We start from the raw sequence: 23,732 nt of genomic DNA, 5'->3' as shown, positions 1-23,732 counted from the left end.
AAAGTCCCCATGTGCTTGTTGGAGAGTTTTGCTGTGTGAGGAACACGGGGAATTTTGCTTTCTCTTGGAGAAACCCTGTGTCTCCGCCCACATACTTAAAAAGGGAAGCTCCTTTGAAACTCAAGCACTACAGATCCGGAATTGTTGAGCTCTCTTTCTAATCAGAGGAGAAAACTGGAGCCTATACACAAATTTGGCCAAAGGCATCACAGTTTGATAGCTGGCAAATGGGGGCATAAAACGTGAATCTCCTGACTCTTGACTCATTGTATCTTCTAGAACTCTATCCTGAGATATGATTATTATTATTGTCTGTTACTGTGATGGTGCCTGAGAGGATGTGTGGGTAGAAGAAATATGAATAGGAATAGTAGTCAAAACACCTGACAACGAGTGTGGAATCAACATCAGTCAGTCAGAATCATGTCCCTGGGGTCAGAGCACTCACCACCTCTGCGTGTCTTGACTGAACGTTAACTGGACTTTATTGGACACTGGACATCCTCTGTAGACAACTGTACCAGCATCAGGAAAGACAGAGGAATAGTTTGGTCTCTTTGCTCCCTAGTTCCTACGGATGGAGCTTACTTCTGAGAACTGATTAAAAAATTCATTTTTGATGGCCTAGATTAGACTTGTACCAATATTTTTCATCTGGAAAGTTGACATACTGACTTTGACAGATATGTGGTTTTTAATAAATTTAGGGCAAACAGTTCATTTCTTGCTACAAGTGTAAAGAATATTTTGTGCTTATCACTCCCAGGTGTGGGCACAAGCTAATACGAACAGTGAATTTCAGAAAGACATCATTCCATTCTCAGATTCCCCAGTGGGAAGTGAAATTTTTGAGGCTGATGTTTTAGAGGCAAGCCTAATTCCCTTTCTGATTCTACCTATAGCTATTTGGTTCAAACAAATGAAACTTCTGAAATGTGATTAGTTTGATCCTCAGATATGACAATTTAATGTGGTTCAAACGAGTGTAGACAGAACACCAATCCTGCTCTGGCTGCTGTTCTACAGAGTGGAAAGAAATGGATGTGTTGCTCCTGTGATTTCTGTTGATGGCTTTTTTATTCGATGCAGAAGATCTAGTGCCAGAGACACACCTGGACCCAATTCTGGTTCCAGCCAGGGCTCTTGCACTCTCTTTGGCATTTCACTCTCTTCTTTAGGATTATTCACAATGAGATTAAACTACTCACCTATAGTATCCTAATTCATACAAGGAACTCAATAAATTCTCCCCTACCCTCTTTTCCTATCACTTGACCAGAGTAGCACAATCTGTGGTATTTCACAATCAATTTGATTCATAAGCTGTGAAAATCAGTTGCTTTCAAGAACACAGAGCACTAGGCATACTTTTAAAATCCCAAGAGGGTTCCCTTTCATCCTAATTTAGAAGCCTATGGGGCTGGGAATTTAGCTCAGCAGCAAAGCACCTGCCTGGCAAAAGCAAGGTCGTGAGTTCGATTTCTGGTACCAGAAAAACAAACAAACAAACAAACAAACAAACAAACAAAAAAGTAGAAGACTAAACAAACAGGTTCACAAAAAGAATTGACTTCATTGACAAACTCTGTCAGCCTTCAATGCCAGTTTATTAAGTTACATCTATGAAATACATTAACATATAAAACCTTTCATTTACAGAGATTGGAATTCATAGGATAGTGTCCAAAGCCACGGGACGTGTACCAGTTAATTACATATCCAACAACATACAATATGCATTTTACCTTGGGGTTGTGGCGTTTTAACATAAAACAAAATCAGTAAAAGCACATGGGGCTTATCACTAAAGTCACAGAAACACCTTCATTTGTTCAATCTCTATACCCCTGAAACAAAGAGGGGAAAATACAAATTTTAATGACTTTAAAAATAAAATCATTTAAACGCGGCCACTTTATTTACTCCACAGTGCAGATCTCTCTCCTCCCGCGTGCCTGTGTCATGAGAGCAGGACTTGCCTGTCATTATCCCTCGCAGACCTCCAGCATCTGGCTAAGTGCTGCTATGTGACAGATGCTCAAAGACAAATGATTCATGGGTGAAGCTGACAGACTGCTGGGCTTGGCGTCAGGGGATAGGAATTCTGGTCTCAGTGCTCCAACTTGCTACTGTCTGGCCTAGGGCCACTTATGTCATCTCTCGAAGCGTGACTTCCTTCATCTTTGAAATGATGTAACTCGGACTAGATAAACTCTGTAGGTAATGTCAGTGCTTGAATTCCATGACATTTCTCTATCAGCCAAGATCTCGGAGTCACTTTGTGTTGGACACTCTCTGAACAGGTGAGAAATGACAGCTACTGGGAACCACTGAGAGGGTGACAAGGCTGCCAGGCTCTTCATCAAATAGAATGCACATGAGTCACTTAAAAGATGATTACACAGTCAACAATTAGGAAAAGACCTCACAAATCCTTTGACTCGGTCACTTCTGCAGCCTAAATGGAAGAATGGCTTCTACAAAACTCTAGGTTTGAATATCTCCAGTGCAGGAGAAATCCCTACCTGAAGAGCTTCTACTTGAGGAGAGAAAGTCATTTGGGTATGAGGCCAGAGAAGCTTGGCCTGGAACCAAAGCTTTTCATTCCCAGCTCTTTCTTTTGGGGACACTTGGGCAACATCTGCTCCCCCTTCTATATTGCCCCATGGTGTAGGAGGATATTCCTGTCTTTCTTCAATTTTTTCTTCGGTTATTACATTGGATTGTATTTACCAAGAGTAGAGGGGAATTTAACTAGTCTAGGATTATGAGTGAGGAAGGCAGAATTCCAGTTCTAGATCTGCCATTAACTCATTGTATGGTCCCAGACAAGCAACTTCTATTCAGACGGACATGGTACTTTCTTCTTAAAATAGGGTGATGGAAAAGATGGGAGGAAGTAAATCTCAGAGCTTGGGAAGCTGTACACAGGATTAGTAGTGGGGCCAGCCATGAATGTGGCTATTCTGAATTATATTCTTACCACTGGTGCAAAGTGCAAAATTCTAGGGTTAATGGCTCATTGAATTTTCCAAAGGGCTAGTTTCCAATATGATGAATGGTATTAATATTCAGGGTAATAATGTACACTGAAAGAAAGTTCTGCTGAAAATGAATTCTAGCACCTCGGTTCTAAGTGAACAGGAAATCTGGAGGCAAAACACATCAGCATATGTTTTGCAAAGTACAGATTATAAACAGACCTGTCCTAAAAGTTAATCCCCAGTGTCACAATCATGGAAACAGCGTTGAGTAAGCACTTGAGAAAATACCTTGCAAGAGAATGCTGGCATCAGCCATCCCTCATGCAGAGTGAGCTAGCTGAACTTTTATCATCCGGAAGGATTATTGAGAAGCATAGAGTTGGAAATTCCTCCTGGGTGACTGAAATGAAGCCAAGTGTTCTGGAATGCCCTCTTCCTGAACTGAACCTGAGATGTTTCAGGAAATGAAGCGATACACTTTTTTTTTCCTGTTGTGCATTAATTTAAAAAAATCAGAACTTTTAGTAACCTGCTGATTAATTCTATTTTGATTCTATTTTCCCACACAGATCTAAACCATGCTAAGGGCAAAATGTGAGTGACCCATGAATTTTGATCATGTTTTCTACATTGTTGAGGAAACACATACTTTTTAAGGTGTCTCCGTTCACCTTAAAAGGTCTAGTATTTTCAAGAGTGTTGAATACTACCCTTCAGACTAGCAACAACCTCTCACTACATGCAGCTTACAGAATGGGTTCCACCATAGGGTGGTGTCTTTGTTCCTTCCCCTTCTATACTTATGAAAAACTGTCCTTGAGAAGCTATTTAAAAAACACTTAGAGTAAATACACATCACTTTGTTAATGACACTCCTTCATCAAGTGGCACTCATTTTCACAATAATAGAATATCCGTGTGCCTGAAGTTAGCTGATGGATCAACTAATACAAACAAAATAAATTAAAAGCTCTGCAGATAATGGAGATATTAGAATAACATGTCTAGAAGAAAATAATTTACTTCTGTGTCCCCAGGGTGATTAGGTACTCAGTAAATGTTTGTGGAATTGATTTGAGTTTAGCTTTATGAGAGACATTTAACCGGCAAAGCATTCCCCTCCCCGTTTAAATGAGCTATTTTCTAAGGCATGTTCCCTCTCTCCCAAATCTTTGAACACATCTCATTATCCCCTTTTAGAGGAATCGTAGTGCACTAATGTTTGCTATGGAGGTGACTGCCTTGGAGCTCTGACTTGAGTCCTTTTAGGAATGTTTGGCATTAGCTTTCTAAATAGAAAAGGTACATTGTTTAAGATTTTAATAAAACCAGCAGTAAAAACTTGAGCTGCATTTTTCAACAAAATAAAAATGTGGTAAGGATTTCCCCACTGAAGGATTAAGCCTTCAGTGTCTTAGGATATGGGAAAATTTCTGTGTTCTGTGTTCCAAGCCCATCAGATCCCCTGTGGGAGGTTTGAAGGCCCTTGGCATAGACCTCCTTTCAGTGGAGAAAGTGAATGCTTATTCTAGAATCTTCTATGCAAATCCTTTACTGAATGTCTGAGTTGCTTGATGTTCTCATGCACCCAGGAGACCAGTGTAGACAGGACATTTTAATTTTCTTAATGGGATCTTGGAGCCAGGCTAGAGAAGGATGAGGCATTGTGGATCTACCAATAAATATTTTGCTCAGAGTGGGTTGAGGGAACATTTTCTTGTCAAGGTAGTTTTGGAGTTAATGAGAAACCTCTTTTCTGCTTTAAGCAAAGGGTAATTCCTCTTTTTGGGATGCTCTTTCCCCATAGTCATCTTGGGGCTGCCCACCTTCTTTCAGGCTTCACTTCCTCTATAAAGATCTGAGAGGACCAGGTGGAGGTGACCACACCCTTTCCTGGGCGCTCACTGTGTGCCGTGCTGTTTTGGGAAGCTGAAGGCGAGGAGGAGGCCTAGTGTGAGTGAGTCTAGCAGAGGTTAGAAAATACAGCAAGTCTCACCCTCTCAATGAAGGCACCTGAAGTTAATTTGTATTAATTGATAGTCAACAAGTTACTACTTAACCAGTCACTGTGTTCAGGAGTCACATCACATATCTCTCTGTCTCTGTAGTTTCTTGGCAACCAAAGTAAGAGTGATTAAGGGGAAAATTTGCCCTCAGATCCATCTGTAAGGTCTCCCATGCTAGGAGCATTTATGATAGAAACCAAGGTGCTGGAGGTACCTGGCTACGTTACACTGAACTGCTCTCAGACTACACAGAATGCAGAAAGTTAACCTGTTTCATTCCAATGAGATCACTTGATCCTGGGAAACAAATAGTTGGGTTCTTGTTTTACAAATCAGCCAATAGCGGGTAAGGAGAGCAGAACCAGCCCTCCTGCCCTTGATACAGCAGTGCAGGAAAATCTTCCTGACCAGAAGACACGAGCCCACTACAACACAGTGTCCAGTTTCTCTTCTTAGGAGAAGAACTTCTCTGGGTTGATTAGCTAATTTTACATTCAAATCCCTTTGAATATTTTCAGGGAAAAATGCTTGAATAGCACTCAGCATATAAAGGCACAAATCCAACCTCAAAGCAGACCAGTGGAAACCGCTCCAGATTTGATGACTGACATTTCTTTCCTTCCCAGAAAATAAGTCTGTGGTTTGTTGTACAGTCAGTCTACCTTACAAGAAATCTGCTATTACGTTTTCTGAGTAACCTGCTGGACAGCTTTCCCAGGACTGTGCCAGAAATAGCAGTTTCAGATGATAATATTTTTCAGACTTAAAGTTATTCTTTGGCAAAAGTTGATTGATATTTAATGAGGAAGCATCAGCAATTTTTATAGACACTGTGTAGAATCCGTCTTTGCTCTTCATAGTGTCCTCTAGGTTGAACTAGTATCCAGAATCAGTACCCAAGAAAGGTGTGCTGAATATATGCCATTGCTATATTTTTGATATGCATATAGAACTCACACTTACTTAAATTGACAACTGTTTACATAATCAAAGGAAAGGCAGCTTTTCTCATAGGCAATATATGGTATCAAAACCCATTCCTTTTTGGAGAACATTCATGAAAAATATCAGCTCTTTCCATTTTTTTAGGCTAGGCGTGGAAGTACATGGAAATACTGATAAAAGATGTTTGCCTCCAGAAGGTTTATACCATTCTCTTGCGTTTTCTTTGGATGTTGTCTGAAGTTTCTGAACTGAAGCAAATTTATGATCAAGTTGAATAATAACTGGATTACTGGTGACAAGCATGGCACAGGAAGATGTGGGAATGTTCTTTACATCCTGAGCTGAGTAGATCATACATTCATTTGGTGGACAATATTTAGACACTCAACACTCCTCTGAGCCACCACAGTACTCTATGTCTTCTCTTCTGCTTTTTTTTCCCAATTAGAATTCTCATCAGGAAGGCATACACAGTGTAAATTTAAGGGCCATATATTTCATAGCTAAACCACTCTCCCTGTGGAATATCTTCTACCCCTGATCCAGAAAACCCACGGCTATAATCTATACACGAATGCAGAAAATTGGAAGCTAGGAGTCATGGCTCCTTCACGCAGTAATTTCTGGCTTCCCCTTATAACAAGAAGGCTCCAAAGAAGGTTTTGTCTTCTTTTGTGTAATCCACCAGAGAGATGTCACTGACGTTCACCATCAGCTTGTCCCCTTCCTGTAAGGAGAACATGGCCCCAAGGTAGAGGGGCTGGAACCAATTGCTGCTTATTTCACACACTGACTTGGTCCCCGTGAGCAGCTGAGAGGGCTCGGGGTAACTGTCTGTTACCTTGGTAATGACCACGATGATGGAGTCTGGCTTGTTCTGTTGTCTCCCTGGACTGATGTTACCACACTCGGAGGTGGTTCCACGGAATGTGATCTGGGAGTAAACAAAGTAGTCTCCTGACTCGGGGATGACCAGGAATTTGTTGGTGTAGTTCATCCGGTTCTTGGTGAAGGCCAGGCCTAGTTCATGTTCCCAGTGCAGAGCCGGAAACTGATTTTTCAGGTGCTGTGTAGGAGTTTGTCTCACAACTGCAAATACAAGGGAGAGGTTTCATGAGTTCGAGTCAGAACCTTTCGACTTTGCTAAAAAGAGTCTTGTGCTAATCTCAAAGAAGAAGAAAAGGGTTAAATATGACTAACAGCTAACAGGTGCTTGGGGAGGAATGAGGGGAGGGGATGTACAGGTTTGTGTGGGAGGGGATGTGCAGGTTTGTTTGAGGAGCAGGAAAGGTGTCTTGAGCAGGTGTCCTGGGGAAAATGACTTTACCTCTCTGAGGCTGAATTTCCTGATGTGACACTTTTGCATTTTACCTGACTCCTGTGATCCTGGAAAGAATAAAAATTAAGAACTGCCCCTCAGGCCTCTGTGTTCTAGAAGTCCACTTACTGCAAAGAGTGGTTTCCGTACACAACTGATTAGCTCATGGATGCCTCTTTGCTTACTGATGACAAGGCGCATTCTTCACTGCGTGTGTGATGAGCATGACTGTTCCATCCTCTTTGACCAACTGGGACAAAATATTAGTTGACCAAAACTTAGTGAAGCCTCTCTCCTTCCTCCAGGCCCTGGACTTTGTCCTACTTTCAGCCTGAGCTGCCTACGGCCCCTTCCTAGACTAGGCTGGCCTCAGAATCGAACCTTCTCTGACCCAGTCATGTCACCTCTCCTTCCATGTCCCCACATCTGGTGCTTTCTAGCTTTGTTTAACACCCTCTTTACATATATGAAAACCCTTTTTAGCCTAACGTTTGAGAACAAGGCTGACTTTAGTTTCAGAGTGTTCTTCCTAGGGCTGTGGTCCCCTCCCCTAGCACAGTACAGCCTGCTCTCCCTATCCTTGGTTCCACATTTAGAGACGCAACAAACTAAGGATGGAAAATACTGGCAAAAATCTATCTCTATACTGATAGTATATAGACTTTTTTCTTTTCATTATTTCCTAAACAGCACAATGTAACAACCATTTTCATGGCCTTTCTACTTCATTAGGTAGTAAATGTCACCCGGGGTGATTTAAAGCGTGAGAGAAGATACAGGTCAGTTGCATGTGAATACTAAGTCATCTTACAAAAAAGATTTGAACATTCTAGATGTGGGTGTCTGCAGGGGCCCTGGAACCAATTCCTCATGGGTACTAAGATGACTAACATCTCTTCTCTCCTCTGCCCTCCCCTCCTTCTGGTAGTAATCCTTTTGCATAGGGTCTTTCCTTCCTAAGTCTGTGTTGTTCTTTATTTGATATGTCTGGGTGTGGCATAAGCATGCAGCTCAGTTTGGTTGGCTTTGGGACCCACCCTAGGAATTGGTGGAACACGCTTCTAGGCCTGTCTGGGTGGGTCATGGAAGAGTGGCTTTGGGGTCTGTATCTGGTTCCTTGCCCTTTCTGCTCTGACACTGTTCTCCTCCTCTGCTTCCTGACTGCCATGAGCTAAGCAGATCTGTTCCACCACACCCTTCTGCCATGTTTTTGCTTTGGAGCCTAATGACTGTGGATTGAAATCTTTGTGACCCTATGCCAAATTAAACCTTTTGTCCTTTAGATTGTGAGTGCTGGATATTTGCCTCAGGGACAAGAATGCTGTTTAATACACTTTCCTTAAGGAAAACAGAGCTAATACCTGTGGAAAGGATTAGAAGATGTGGTAAGCTAATGCTACATCAAATCCCTGACTCCAAGAATATCCTCTAAACTACATTCACTTTTACTAGCCTTTTGTTTCAGATGTACTGTGCACCAAAGACGACATTTCAGAGAGTTAGATGTTCCCTGTCAACACATTCCAATGCTGCGATCCGCAGTGTACAGTGACTAATAAAGAATCATTTGGCAAAACATGTTGGAACCAGAGCCTTAAAACACTTTGGATATTCTTCTTCCACATTTACAGGGCCAAAATACTGTATAAGTCAATGCGGTTGACTTGTGGAATGAGAGGGATCTGGTCTTTGGGCCACATGGGCCCACTGCCAACTCTGATACTGCAACTGTGTAGGTTTATTTTCTTCTCTTACCCTCAGTCTCTTGTCTATAAGCTGGTAATGAAGTTCTTTCAGGGTCTCATTTTCAAGATAAAGTGAATGGAACAGACAGGGAGATTTTTATCACAATGGTTGGATATGATTACATTCAATTTCCCCCAAATAAATCAGCATCTTTCATTTTGACAGATTAGAAAATAAGCCTATTTTATTTTGTATCTTTTACTGTGTTCTTATGTTTGCTTAATCGTGAGTATATCTTATATAGAACATATTAATGAATGTTTTTATGAAATATATCCTAGCAGAAGAAAATGAGTATAATCAAACATGATTCAAACCACTGATTTGAAATAAGATAATCTGTGATGAAATGAATACTTTGCAGGAGAAATAAAAACAACTTGATTTCCTATAACTACTTTTGAAACCCACAGCCATCACTATGAGGTGCCGACACCACAGTTTGGCGGTAGGTTATGATGTGAGAAACCATTTACTAACTTGCACACCCAGTAAGTGACCTGAAATCTAGTTCCTGGATTTTCTAAAGTGTCTTTCCCATTTCTGGCTGGAGTAGAGCTTATTTTGCAACTATGGCACTTGTCGCAGATGTGTGTGGACTATTTTGGCCCCCACACAACATGACCCCTGGAAAGCTTTGGTACCGGTTTGCAAACTCACATGAAAAATTCTTATTAATCTCTGATTTTTATTAGCATTAGTCATTCTTTCCAGGTGATGAAATAATTTTTAAAAAGTCCTTAAATGATTCAGAAACAAAATTCATATCTCTGGACAAGGCAAGCTCTACTGCATTGATGTGCAGTTAGTTATGTCAACAGCGCAGTTAGCAGGAGCACAGATGGGAAGTGTGTTGCAATGAAAACTGCACTTTCCAAGAGGCCAGCTCAAACGGTTCCACTTCCTAATCATCTGACTCAGGATATACAGATTTAGTTACTCAAACCTCAGTTTCCACATCTGAGAATGGAAACAACTATTCCTATTTCACTGGACTTACATGCAGATTTAAATGATACAGTAGAGGTAAAATGCCTACTACAGTGCTTGACACTATTGGACCTCAGTAGCAGATGGACTTCCTCCTCAGTTTCTGTCTCTTGTTCTTTGGAAGAGGGGTGACATCTCCATACTCAGGCAGTTCTAAGGGTTTTCCTCCCTGTCCTGTTCAATTTCTCCCATTTTAGCCAAGAGGAAGTGATAACGACTTGGCATCCCCCTGGTCTTAAAGTTGACTCAGGACTCACTGTAAACAATTCAAACAATCGGTCAGACACTAATACAAATATCTTGGGCCCCAAGGGTATTCCCCTGCTTGCCTCCAAACTCTCCAGTTTCTCAGTGAGTTTTAACATACACACTTTTGCCCTCGTTTTGCTCTATTTTCTAGAGTATCTGGTGTTAGACACCTGGAATTTCCACGTGAGACCTGGGAAACTGGTGACATCGAGAGATTCCTCTTAATACCTGCACAGTGGAAATTCTTTAGAAACACCTTCCTGAGCACAAATGTCCAATGACATCATCTTGATTGGGGCCCAGATGGACTGGATAAATTGGCAGCAAGGGGCCTTTACATCTCTGACCAGACCCAGAATTACCTGAAACTCACAGGCCAAGGGAAGTCATTTCCGAATGGGTGTGTGAAAGCAAGAGAGAGACAGGAGAGAAAGATTGAAAGCTGATTTAGCTGGAAAGAAAGTGCCCACAGACCTAGAGGCAGAAGACTTTGGGAAGCCATTGACTGAGAGAAGTCTGCCACCAAGGGCAGTGGTTCTTACATTGCCAGTTCTGAACTGCCATTTCTGGTGAATGTGTGGAAAGCAACTTGAGAACCACGGCCAGTGGTCACCTAGAAAACACAGAGGAGCTTACCGGTCAGGTGTGCCCTCGGCTTGTCTCTGTCACCTCTGAGTGATGTGTCTGCAAGAAAGGAGAAATGAGCTTGCATGAGTCAAAGGGTGGCTGGATGAGGACAGCACTTTGGGAGCTGCCCGGCACTGTGACGGGAGGCAGACATTGATCTCCTGCAGTTTGGTCCAGTTTCCCTCCTTTCGGGTTTTGGGTTGGCATGTGGTGCCTTGTAGTAAGCACCGCTGGGGACAGGGGCAACTCCAAAGAAAGAGTCCTGTTCAGCTGAGTACAAATGAGTCTTGGCCCCTGACTTGGGGCAGGTCATGTGGCCCGAGAGTCTGTTTTCTCATCTCTAAGATGGGCACGACAACCCCAGCATGGCTGAAGAGTGCTCAACAGGACCCCTGCACATGGTCAGTGCTCAGCGAGGGACAACTTGCTGCCCCTTTGTGCAAGCTGCTCCCATGAGAGATAACTGGCCTTTGCCTTCCGCCTGGTCCCTTTAACTACACTTACTAAGAGGTACAGAGAAATGGGATCCTGAGTGGGTGAGTTCATTCTGCAGCTACATGAACTTGGCAAGTCTTTTACCTTCTCGGGCTGTTGTTCCTGCATTAGCTCTTGAAATACCCTGGAGTTTCCCTTTGGCTCTCAAACACGGTAATGTGAGAACACTGAGTGTGTTCTAACTGCAGTGAGGACGATGATGTTGAATGTTGACAACCCATTTAAGAAAACAAAAGCCATCGTGTCCTTTGGATGTGCTGGGCATTGTTCTCATCCCCTTATGGGAATTAACTAATTTAATTCACACTGACTCTATCAAGGAAATACTATTATAACCACTTTTAGAGGTGACTAAATGCAGATAGAGACAGGTAACACATTTATCCAAAGGTCACATTGCTAGTGAAATCCAGAGCATCAGCTCCAGGCCCTGCATTGGGTCATGGCCTCGGTTTACCTTCTTTGTGATGAGGGAGAAGCCTTAAGTATTCTAAGTTTATGTCCCTTAGCCTAAGGGATGTTAAGGTCCATCTCCAAAACTCCTACATACCACAACTATTAGAAATGTTCTTGTTCCTCATAATAAAAGCATCAAACATAAACACACTTACAAGCTCGCTGATGTGCAGGTCCAAACCTCTGTTCACTTACAATCTGTGGAGGAAAAAAAAAGAATATAATTTAGACCACCTGTGGTGCCACGCAGCAGCTACCCAGCTCCTTATAACACAGGTAAGATTACGATGCTGCTATCAGCCTGAGTCCTCTGCCATGGGGAAAACAGCATAAGAATATTTTGGTCCAACAACAGGTCCCCACACCTCTGGTCTCTCCTCTCTCGTCCATCTCCTGCCTGCTTCTGACTGCCTTTTCTTGCACTTCAGCTGTCCACATCCTTCTTCAAGGACTCCCCTTCCCAGCCTTTCTCTCTCTAATGCTTGAGTCTGAATCTGAGCTTCGAAGTTCTGTCCTCAGTGCTTTTCCTATTCTAGTCGAGGGGACCTTGGTGTCTTCTCATTGCTTACTTGAAGAAATAATGGTACTCGCTTTATTTTCTTTTCACCATTAAAATTTGAAAATTGTAACTATCTTTACAAAATAATACAGAAAAAGAACTAATGACCATGCTCCCCTTATCATCAGCTTCCTTGTAATCCCAGGTGGGGAGTCATTTCAGATACCATGAGACAGTACAGTAGAAAAGTAACTGCCCTGGTGGCAGACAGTCCCTCACTGAACTGTGGTTCCATTGTTTATGAACAATACCATTTTGAGAAAGATACTTTTCCTTTCCGAGCTTTGGTGTCCCCATTTGTAAAATGGGAAATAGTATTCCCCACCCTAAATGATTTTAGGGTTAAATCAGCAAATGGATGAGTCAGTGCAAATAACACTTGGGAAATGACAGAGCCACAATTCATGAAGGTTGGGGGAAAAACCGTGATTGTTTTCTTGGGAATAATATCACCTACTTACATTTTACAAGGTTTTTTAAAAAAGAAAACTTTCTCTAACATGATTTTGTCTCAATCCAGTCTTCAGAATTGGTTCTTGTAACTACAGAGCACCCACTAATGGGCGATCCTCCCGCCACCGTGAACATTGATTTATTTTACATCTTATAATACTTGTGTGTTCTGTGTTTGTGAGTGAGATTGTGTGCCTGTGTGAGTGTGAGGGAATAGACATTTTCAACAGAGAAGGGTGTACGTTGTATCCGTGTCTGTGTGGTGTGATGTTGTGTGCGTAAATGTCTCTGGGCAGTCATGTAGATGTAACTACATCCATAGAGGCCAGCTTGAGAGCAGGTTTGTGATAACAGTGATCCTGTAGCAGCCATGCTTCCACTCTTTTTGCTTTCAGGCTTCCTTACTTGACCTTGGCTGGAAGCTCTTTTGGGTGTGAAAATCAAATCTTGTCTTTGAATGATTAACTGACTTTAGTGTTTTTCTAGCTCTTTTCTATGTGGTTCCTAAATCTTTCACTGCCTGGCTCTGGCTTCCCTTCGGTTCCCAGACCTGACATGTGCTTCCTTCTTCTCCCACAAACTCCAGGTCTAGGGCTGGGGATTTAGCTCAGTGGCACAGCGCCTGCCTGGCAAGCATGAGGTCGTGAGTTCAGTTCCCAGTACCGGGGAGGGCGGCGGGGGCGGGGGAGTGACAAAACTCCAGGTCTATCATTTCTATGTTACAGTTCTCTCATTTGTGCATCCAAGCCAGGCTTTGTGCACAGCTCTCCTGGATTTGGCTAACAACTTCCGGCAGGTCTCCATCCCTCCGGTCCCTCCCTTCCTCTCATCTCTCTCCTGCCTGCTTCTGAGTGCTTTTCCTAAAACATCATTTTATCAAGACACAGCTCTGCTCAGAGGCCTTCAACAGCTCCTGTGGCCTTCAAAACACAGTTCTGTCTTGTCTTGACATTCGCGGTCCCAATTTACCACCTCAGTTTTGCTATCCACTATTTACTCCTCTTGGACCTTCTGTGTTCCCAGCCGTAACAGGCAACCACAGTGCATGATTCAAGGGACTTAAAAATGCAGAAGGTGTAGCTACTATTTAATGAATGAGTAGTGACACTGTGCTATGCTAAGCCCTTCAGAGGCATCATTTCCTTCAGCTTCAGGACAGTATGTAAGGGATGCTATTTATATTTCTATACTGGCAATAGGGGTTGGAGTGGACAAACAACCTGCTTAATGTTCTACACCTGGAAAGTGGAGGCGTAGGATTTTAACTCAGGCTAGGTGACTACAGAATCCCAAGCTCTAACCTACTGTACCCCCCAGCTTTTGGACAAGTTCCTCATCTGATGAAATAGAAGCTAAATACCCACAATTCCGTGTACGGTGATAGCAAGCCCAAAGTTCAGAAAACAGAGACCTGGCCCAGAAGTGGGAGAATCCAGGGAAATCACCCTGAATTGAAGCTTACAGTTCCTGCAGATATTTGCCAAATGCTAAAAGAGGTAATGACTCTTTCAGACAAGGCCAATAGCTTGTGCAAGAGTGAGAAACCCCAACAGAACAGGGGGGCATCAAGAAAACTGAGGTCTTCTGCTACAAGTACGTTGTGTGCACTTAGTGTAGGGGCATGAGTACCATGGTCCTTGAAATATCTAAACCCACTTGTACAGCACAATAACTTTGATAGGCTTAAGGCATGGAGAAGCAGTCCTCATGTGAGCATACTCTCTGGCCTGTTGCCTGATTGCTATTCACAGAGCTGACAAAGGAATCGGCCCTTTGCTAAGGCAGAAAACCGAAGGTGGGGTTTTCCAAGAGAATTAATCCAGAGATTTAGGAAAGAGATATTTTTGTTTATATGAAAATATTGTAAGTATATAGAAGGGGCGAGCATAATCTTTTAGTACTAGGGCCTCCAAAGGCCTTCATCCTGGAACATAGCCGTAGATGTTCACTGAGAGTTGCAAGACCGGGCCAGGAGCCAGAGTAGGAAGAGGCAGTTGGGTGTGCCCAGGGGCACACATCTCAGTTGGAGCTGAGATGCCTGTGACCACTTGTGTGTACTCTAGCAACATAAAGTAGAACATCTTCTTCCCCGCCCCCTTCCTTCCTATAGGTCAGGGAACTTTCACTGTTATTTGATTTTCTTTCTTTTTTATGTTGACTGGTGGTCCATGACTAAAACTGACCATGCCCTATTACTATGGTCATTTGTGGAATTACTCAGTCCTTCAAACTGGGAAGAAGAAGAGGTGGACAGAAGGAGGCAATGGCTATCTAGCTGAGTGCTTCATAGGTGCTAGGTCCTGCACTGAGCCATGATGTGTGATCTCCATTTCATACTTCAGCTATGTCCAAGGGTGTGTGTGTGTGTGGGGGGAGGGTTGGCATCACCTTTGCATAGTCTGCAGAGGTTAAGCACCTGCTCAAAGTCAAAGATAATCAGAGGGCCTGGAATCTGAACCTTTGGACTGAGTACAGATCCTGGTGCATATCACGAGCTCCATAAACATTAACAGAGATCAGAGCAAATGAATGAGCTTGAAATGAGATGTTCTTGGAGACATCCTGGAATTTTCCCAGACCACTTAAGTACATTTTAATTAATGTTTCACTTAACCTTTCCTCCCATATTCTGCAGCCACTCCCTCTGTCTATCCACGAACAGGAAGAGATATTCAATTCTTGCTGTCATAAATGCTGCAATCGCAAAAGCATAAATGTTTTATGATCTACAACATCCTCCTGCCCTTCTAGGAGAAATATGCAGACATTCTGCCTCTTTGTCGTTGCCTTGGCCTTCTCCCTGCTTGTTCTTTTCATAAACATAAATTCAACCTGGAAATATATTCTGAGGTTATTTCATTTCACCCTTCTCGCAGGAGCTCTGCATAGGGCTGTCCATGCCACACTCAGGATGGCGCAGAATAAAGCTGCTGGTGTTTTCAGCCTCGCAAATTTGGATATCCCTGCTCTGTTATTTCCTGATGCCCTGATTTGGGAATGTCAGCTAACACCTGTGACACTGTTTCCTTATCAATAAGAGCTCACCATAATTCTTTCCTCACATGACTATTAAGCTGGCTTGGAAAGACCATACACATAAAGTGAGTATGTGTATGTGCTTTGGTTGGTTCTGCACACCCCTCTCTTTGGTCTTGTAACTTCAGTTGTAAAGGGAAGAACCTCAAATAGAAGATTTGAGGATCCTTCAGAAGCTCTGATGGCTTCCGTCTTTCCCCAAAGACAGACTTTCCTTAGACTCCCTAAGTCCATAGTTTGCTGTTGGCCTCTTGTTCTTCCAGAACGGAAAAGTGTTCTGGGAATAGGTGTTAGTCTGCTTCCACCCCCTTTCAAACCCTCAGCTTATTGTTGCTTTTGGTTTCTGGGTCTGGTTAAGGAGCTGCTGTGCGTGTCTGGGGTCCGTACCCTCAGCTGGCTCTCCTTTCCTCCTTTGCACTCTGCAGTGCCTCCGCTACCCTATCTCTGGCTTCCCTGCCCTTTGCTGTCAGCTGCCATTTGCTCTCAATGAGTCTGTTCCCCTCCCGGGTGTGCTGGGGCTTCCTCAGGCTACAACAGGGGCACTCTGTGGAGGAATCAAGGGCTCACAAGTTGGACTGTACTTTTAGCTCAACTGTCTGTTTCTTGCAGACAGCACTGAAAAGGATTATCATTATTTTCTTTCCTCAAAAGAAAAGAACTTGAGTGAGATAAAAAGGCTCACTCAAAGTGGAGCAGGCAAGGAGATGGGGTCTGCTGAAGACCTACCCTTTGGCAGCAGCTTTCTGGACGCCTGGCAGAATTCTCCCTGCAGAGCATGAAGAAAGTTCACTAATATGCCTCTTCCAGAGGCAGTGAATCTAACGCTCAAGGAGATCCATTACTTTGCCCATCCCTTTATCCATCCCTCCATCCAGAAAACACTTGAGTGCCTTCTGTGAGACAGCCACAGCAAGCTGCCCTTGGAGGAAGGAAGAGTACTGGTATTTACTGAGCATTTACTATGTGATAGGCTTTTCAATGTTAAGTCCTGATCATCTCAAGAGGTGAATCCTCTGTTAGGCAGGCAGATGTGTGAATCATTAGGAGGAATATGTATGGTGGATTTGAATCTCAGTGCCACATTCCTTACCTGTACGACTTTGGGCACACTGATAATTTCTCTAACCTCTACTCTCATCCTCTCTAAGATGGAGATAATAGTAGCACTCACTTATTGTGTAATTTCAAGGTTTAAATGAGAGGATGTGGGCAGGAAAAAGAGCGAACATGTATTACACATTGCCGTATGCTGGATGTCTTACTAAGCACTTGATAGGTGTGATTTCTCTAAGCCTTAAATATAGAAGATTTGAGTGTGAGGTACCTGCTGTATAATAAGTAATTAGGAGGGCAGAGCTGTGTGGTGGTGATTTTCCCTGAGTCTGTGTGACTCCGAAGCCTGAGCTGTCATCTCCGTGCGGTCCTGTTTGCCTGGGTAGAGACCAGGGGGCTCTCAGAGACACTTATAGGAGGAAGAGGAGTTTGGCAAATAAAGGTGAGGAGATTTGCAGGGACTTTTAGCGAAGGGTGGAAGTGAGATAGGAGGGAACCAAGGAGCATGTGAGGTAAGCGTATGATAATAATTCTAGAAACAGGACCTGGAAGGGAAGGAGATGGCAGGGGTGTAGCTCTGGGCAGGAGGCCCTCTGAAGGCATCCCTAACAATTCACTGCACAGGACTGGGTGCCCATGATGTGCCAGGCTGGTAGTCCCAACATCAGTGAGCCCTGGTCCGTCTGGGGAGACTTGAGATATTTTCTGCCATGCTCCAGGAAAGTAGAGACCTGGTTTCAGGGCACTGTTAGGCCAGAGTGGAGCCTGCTGGATCCATCCTGGGAGCAGTGGAAGTCCCTGATGAGCCCAAAGATGCCCAGACTGAGGCCAGGGGAAAGGATAAGGGTGGGGGTGGGGAGCGGTAGTGGGGCAGGATTGGGTGGGAAAGGATAAGGGTGGGGGTGGGGAGCGGTAGTGGGGCAGGATTGGGTGGGAAAAGAGGCATGGAAACAGCTTGGAAATATCAGAGCCAAAAAATAATCAACTACAGAATCCAAACCTGCCCTCTGGCTTGGTGATGGCAGATTCCAGAGTGGGCGAAGCTGTCTGTGACATAACTTCCTCAAGTAAGGAAATTCCTGGTTGTAACGATGAATATTGCTACCATTTATTAATCCTCGCCTCTCTGCCAGTTGTCCTCAATGCTTTATTTTGAATTGTTCCCATTTTCTATGTAAAGAAACCGAGGCTCCAGGAGATTAGGTAATGTGTTAAGCAGTAGCAAGACCAGGATTCAGACTGAGAACGAGCTTTTGACCTACGATCTTTCCAAGATGCAAATCTGCTTAATATCCTCCCTACAAGTGTGAAAATATTCAATAATGAGTGGAGTCTGGCTGCCTGCAGAAGAAGGTGATTTCTTCCTGTCTTCCCAACCACCTAACAGATAGCCTGTGATGCACATCACATCTTGGCTTAAAATTTATTCAACAACAGAAGCGTTTTATTTCTCTTAATCGCTTTGTGGAAAGAGTTTCTAAGCTGAAAGATTTTGATTTAAACTAAATTTTTGTAACATGAACTGGCCCAGCTACCTCTTTGATCCTCATTTTCCTTTCTAGGAAGACATGACCTCTCTGACTCCCTTCAGGACAGGAGTCATGGGCACGTGATTTGGAGGTTGACATAGATTTGGGATGGAAAACTCCACGCAGGGGCTGGCAGGAGGTGCTGAGAATGGCCGTGAAAGCTTCTCTGCATGGTGTGGCTAATACCATTCTTCCTCTAGTGTGGCAGTGGCAACCTAGCAGGGGTCAGACAGCATGATTTCAGATATTGGTTCTGCTACTGAATAGAGGTATAAGCTTGGACAAACCTTTTTAGCTTTCTGAGCCTCAGTTTTCCTGTTCACAAAAATGGGCACAGGGTGGATTCGTTCAGCGATCTGTGATCATCTGACTGGCTTTATCTGTAGTGGGGTTTTTTGATTGGATCTCAGGTACAGCCTTCTTGCCACAGGTACCTTCCTTCCCTCCTCTGGGGAATCTTCCATGAACCATCCCTACCTCCATGGCTGGGCTAGGAGAACAATGGAACTCCCCAGTACCTTTACACTGAAATAGCTATTTCCTTATCTGTTTCATGCATCAGACCTGAAGCTCCCTGAAGTTCCCGATGGGTCCTCTTGGTAGTTGTCTGGTGGCGCAAGGCACAGAGTGGTGACCTCCTCCCAGTGGCTTTCCCATGTTCCGAACGTACACAGTACCCCTGCACAGACCTTATGGAAACTGCCACGAGTTGATATTAATGCCCACTTTTAGTGGAAAATGAAACAGGCCCAAAGAAGAGAAGTCACAAGCCTATTTTCACATGGCCAGAAGTATCTAAAAGCCAGATTCTGGGATGAAACCCAAGGCCTTCACACTGAGCTACATCCCCAGGCTTTTAAAAAATTTTTAATTTTGAGACTGTTTCACTAAGCCACTAAATTGCCCAGGTTGGGTTTGAACTTGTGCTCCTTCTGTTTCAGCATCCCAGAGTGCTGGGATAACAGGTACATACCACCATGGCCACCTGGTTTTCCATTTTTTTTTTTTTTTTTTCCGGTACCAGGAATTGAACTCACGACCTCACGCTTGCCAGGCAGGCGCTGTGCCACTGAGCTAAATCCCCAGTCCCTGGTTTTCCATTTTGAATGTCTCTCCCTCACGCCAGTACATCTCTCTAGATCCACTCTCTGCCCTTCTTGGCCCTGCTCTGCCTGGCATGACTGACCTCTGGGCCGTGCTTTCCCTGGCTCCTTTGTGGCCTGGCTCCAGGCTCCTGTTCTCCCTGGGGTCCTCAGAGATGGCACTGGCCCCTCACGCCCAGGGGTCGTCAGTAGCTGGCTTCCTGCTCCTACCCCTCGATGTTTCCAGTGTTTTGCTGGAAGATGTAGTTTGTGCATCTCAAAGAACAAGCTGTTCTTCAAATCCCATTCCCTCTCTTAGTTGTTTTTCTCCTTTATGTGCTCTTCTTGAGTGGCCAGCTGCTTCTTTTCAGGATCTTGATTGCTATCCACGCCCCAGCCGCACTTCACCTCTGTTTCTCTGTCTTTCTCTTCTGACGCACTAAGAGTTCCACAGCCTGGTCAAAGGACAGTCCCAGATGTTTCCACATGTCCCCTCATGGGGAAGGTGGTTTCCCTACAGTAGGTGTGTGGTATTAGCCTGTGCATTCCTCAAGCACGTGAGTTGGTTCGGCATGAGGACAGACTTTGGAGCGCCATAAAGACACTCAAACTTCCTGTCTAATGACATCTCCCCTCCTTAGACTGCGGCATCTATGCCATGGTCCTCTAAATAGACAAAGACCTTTACCATCTTTTGCTAGCCTGGGGGAATCTCAGACATCACCCTGGAGATCCCATTACATTTCGGGGTTCTCTTCAGAACCCAGGAGTGCACAGGCTGCTGGAGGTTCCTCCGTGCCTCAGCCAAGAACAACTGTCTCCTTCTGCCAGAAGAGGGACAGTGTCTCCACGTGACAACCTCCTTCTCCCAGGAGCCAGCTGCGGGTGGCCCCGTGGATTCACCTCTCACATCAGCGGCATTTCCGGGTTGTGCGCATATTTCTACATATTATGAGCAATGGCCCATGGCCAAGATCGCAGCTGTCTGCCTGTGGGCCTTAATGGGGCCACGAGAGTCACACATCAGCCGCACTTTCCCACTTCTTGGGAGCTGGCTGGGACTGCTTACAGTCCTGCTTCCCGATGAAACCAATTATTTTCTCCTTTAGAATGTAATATTTTGGACTGAAATTCAGTCAGAAGTATGCAGGAGCATTTGTTTTAAAGTCACTTAAATAACTGTTATTTTAGGCTTTTAGGTCCTTTTTTGATGTTTCTAGTCCTAAATTATAAGTTTTCTCCTTGACACCCTCACCATTGGTTTCCATGGACTCTACCTTTTTTTTTGACTAACCTCTTCCCAGCCCTCAGAGAGATCTGAGAGTTAGACAATCAAGCGGATGGTTCTTTATGGACTATTGAAAGCTAATATTTCCAAAAGAATTAAGATGTGTAATATACACGCTCCAACTCCCTGCAAGGCATGCAATCATTATGTACTGCAAACATGCATTAATAAAAAAATAAAAATTGAAGGAAAAGGAAAACTAATATTTCTAAACTAAAGAAAGGCAATTGGGTAAATAAATTATAGCACATACCTATAGGAATATAATAGGTATCCATATCACCATACTGCTGTGAATTTACAAATATATAGATAAAATCACAATATATTATGAAAGTAAAATGAGTTTATCCTTCCTTTAAGAAGGATGAGATGGAAACAAATCTTTTAAATAAGGAGGGGAACAGGGGTTGAAATGTGGGGAGGGAAATGCAAAAAAAATAGAAATCAAGATATATCATGTTAGGGTACAAATTCCCTGTGGTGAATGTGATCCATATGTATATATACATATTTTTTTGTTTTTCCTCCAGTACCAGGAATCAAACTCATGACCTTGTACTTGCCAGGCAGGTGTTGTGCCACTGAGCTAAATCCCCAGCCCCCATTATGTATATTTAAATTGTACCAACAATCTTAACAAAAATAATATCAAAGTGTACATGCCAAGCTAATAATAGGTATCCTCTTAAAAGGCCTATGGATAATGATAATTTTCATTTCTAAATCTTTGACTTCTAACTTTTTTCAATTCCATGCGTCAGTTACATAATTTAAAAGCTTTTATAAAAGAAAAGGAATGTCCCCAAATAATGAGTATATCAGTATACTAGGATTAGAATTCTCTCAAAACGCAGTTAGAAGTTATTCCCATATCACAGTAAGAAAGGACAATTCATTCCCTGCAAACATGGAAACACTGAGGAGAACCCAGTGCAAAGCCGGAGCAAGTGCTGTGGCTGCCACAGTCCGAGGGTACTCAGCTGAAGTAGAGCTGCTTACCTGCTGGAACTGAACACAGTCCTCGCCTTGGACCCAGAGCTGACTGACCAGCAGGTAGGTTGTGAGTGCCGTGAGGATGGGGAGCGACACCAGGCAGCAGGTGAGAAGGCAGCGCATGCCCTTGTTCCTGGCTCCCAGCCGGGCTCTGGCCGTGGGCCCACTGTGGCTGCAGCTCTCCGTAGACAGCATTTCCATGCTGGTTGCTTCCCCAAAGCCCAGCTCCAGGTCTGCCATGCTCCTGCTGTCCTGGAGCTGCCTCTGACCTGGCCTCTTCAGAGATCCCCATTAAATAGGGGAGAAGCTCCCACAGTGGGCGAGTTAATCACTCTGCCTTCTCCTCCCCTTTCCCTCTTCGCCTGGCCCTGCCCTTGGTAGGGAATGCACCGCCTACAACAGAAACCAAGTTTGGTTTAAGAGGAAAAAAAAAAAAAAAAGAAGAAGAAGAAGAAGGAGAGAAGAAAGCTTTCCCAAGCATATTTATACACAGTCTATTCATGTGCTCCTTCCTTCGTTTACAGAAGGAAGTTAGGAAAGTCCCTGGAGGAGGAGAAAAAGAATTCCTCAAGGCAGTGGGAGGGGCAAATGAAGATATACCTGTTGCTAGCCCTGGAGCCCTGCTGGCTGTGCCAGCCCAGGGATGTGCGTGTGCTGCTTCTGGAAGTGAAAGTGAGGGCAGGGGAGGTGTGTATCTTGTGGACAGAGAGATGGGCGTTGTCGTGATTGCATCATCACTTCCAATGTGCCAAGTTCTCCCTCTGTCTCTGTCTCTGTCTCTCTTGTCTGTCTCTCCCTCTGTTTTCCAGCAACTGAATTCAGGACTTTGGCACTGAGCTACATCCCCAGCCTTTTCACAATTTTTTATTTTGAGATAAGCTAAGTCAGTACATTTTCCAGGCTGGGCTGGAATTTTGATCCTCCTGCGTTAGCCTCTCAGCAGGCTGGGATGACACGCATGTGCCACCCCTCCAGGTCCCTTCATCTTTTTGTGCCTGATAGCAATTCATTCCCATTGTCCAGCTGGGAATACTGACTTTCCGGAAGGTGAAGGCACTTGGCCGAGGTTATCCAGGGATTCAGAGAGAGGAGCTGGGAGTCAACCTTCTCCTCCTAAGGCATGGTTTGGGGTTCTGACCTCAGCCACACACAGGTACCTGTGAGAGGAAAGAGTATTTCTAGCCTGTATTGACAACAGTCTAAGCAGAGAGTATGAGGTGGTAATAAGAGGTGAGTATCACTGTGTGTGTGTGTGTGTATGAGAACATTGACGCCTATGTCCCGATGAGTCTGAAGTTAAGTGAGCATCAGTGATACGTCTTGCTGCCCTGCCCGTGCTGGCTGTGTGCGGGGGCCATGTCATGCAATAAAGGGTAAAAGTTACGAGGCACTTACTTTGTGCCAGTGACTGCTGGAAGTAAACTGTGTTCATGACATCATTCAATGACGTTTTCAGGTAGCAATGTTATTATTCCCATTTTGCTGATGAGGCAACCCAATCATATACAGTCAGTGACAAGGCGAGGCTTAGGGCTCTGGCAGCCTGCCCGTGAGGCCTCGTGGCTGTCACGTCACACTGCATGTGCTGCCATTTGGTGCATACACAGATCTCTTACCCAGGAGAAGCTAATTCCTCTGGTGAGGGCGTTAAGGGAAAGAAAGACTTGGTGTTAGGACTAGGCCCGGAGCTTAGATAAGAGAGACCAGTGGAGGGAAGCAGCTTCTGAGCCCAGGTGGGCTACAGAAATCGGAAGGCTTAGGGACCGGCTTGTGGCATGTGGCAGAGACAAACTCTGTAGAGCTTCCATTCAGTGGCTGCTTCTGCTTACCTCTAAGCCCACACCCTCCAGACCACAGGATAAGGGCTTTCCTGGCCCCACCTTTCCTCACCATTACCGTCCCCAAGGCCTGGCCGCCTCT

The 23,732-nt window shown here is 44.2% G+C and overlaps 1 protein-coding gene across 1 annotated transcript; it reads right to left on the bottom strand.

The window, feature by feature from the left end:
• Positions 1 to 1,588: 1,588 nt before the first annotated feature.
• Tnfsf15 (tumor necrosis factor (ligand) superfamily, member 15) lies at positions 1,589 to 22,470 on the bottom strand. Its single transcript, XM_005382621.1, has 5 exons — positions 22,413 to 22,470; positions 21,819 to 22,205; positions 11,972 to 12,014; positions 10,875 to 10,922; positions 1,589 to 7,024 (listed from the first exon to the last, which is right to left on the bottom strand). The coding sequence occupies exons 2-5, from the start codon at positions 22,050 to 22,052 to the stop codon at positions 6,570 to 6,572; spliced, it is 780 nt and encodes a 259-aa protein (XP_005382678.1). The 5' UTR covers positions 22,053 to 22,205; positions 22,413 to 22,470; the 3' UTR covers positions 1,589 to 6,569.
• Between the last annotated feature and the right edge of the window lie 1,262 nt (positions 22,471 to 23,732).

The sequence above is a fragment of the Chinchilla lanigera genome, unplaced genomic scaffold (assembly GCF_000276665.1).
Source record: "Chinchilla lanigera isolate Chin_1 unplaced genomic scaffold, ChiLan1.0 scaffold00018, whole genome shotgun sequence".
NCBI lineage: Eukaryota > Metazoa > Chordata > Mammalia > Rodentia > Chinchillidae > Chinchilla > Chinchilla lanigera.
This window is presented reverse-complemented; position numbering and strand designations above follow the sequence as displayed.

Bases quoted from the DNA above. Each gene is read 5' to 3' on its own strand.
- Tnfsf15 (XM_005382621.1), bottom strand. From the start codon at position 22,052: ATGGCAGACCTGGAGCTGGGCTTTGGGGAAGCAACCAGCATGGAAATG. The intron at 12,015-21,818 runs GTAAGCAGCTCT...TTTCCTCCACAG, and splicing joins ACTGTGTTCAGTTCCAGCAG to ATTGTAAGTGAACAGAGGTT. The intron at 10,923-11,971 runs GTAAGTGTGTTT...CCTTTCTTGCAG, and splicing joins ACCTGCACATCAGCGAGCTT to ACACATCACTCAGAGGTGAC.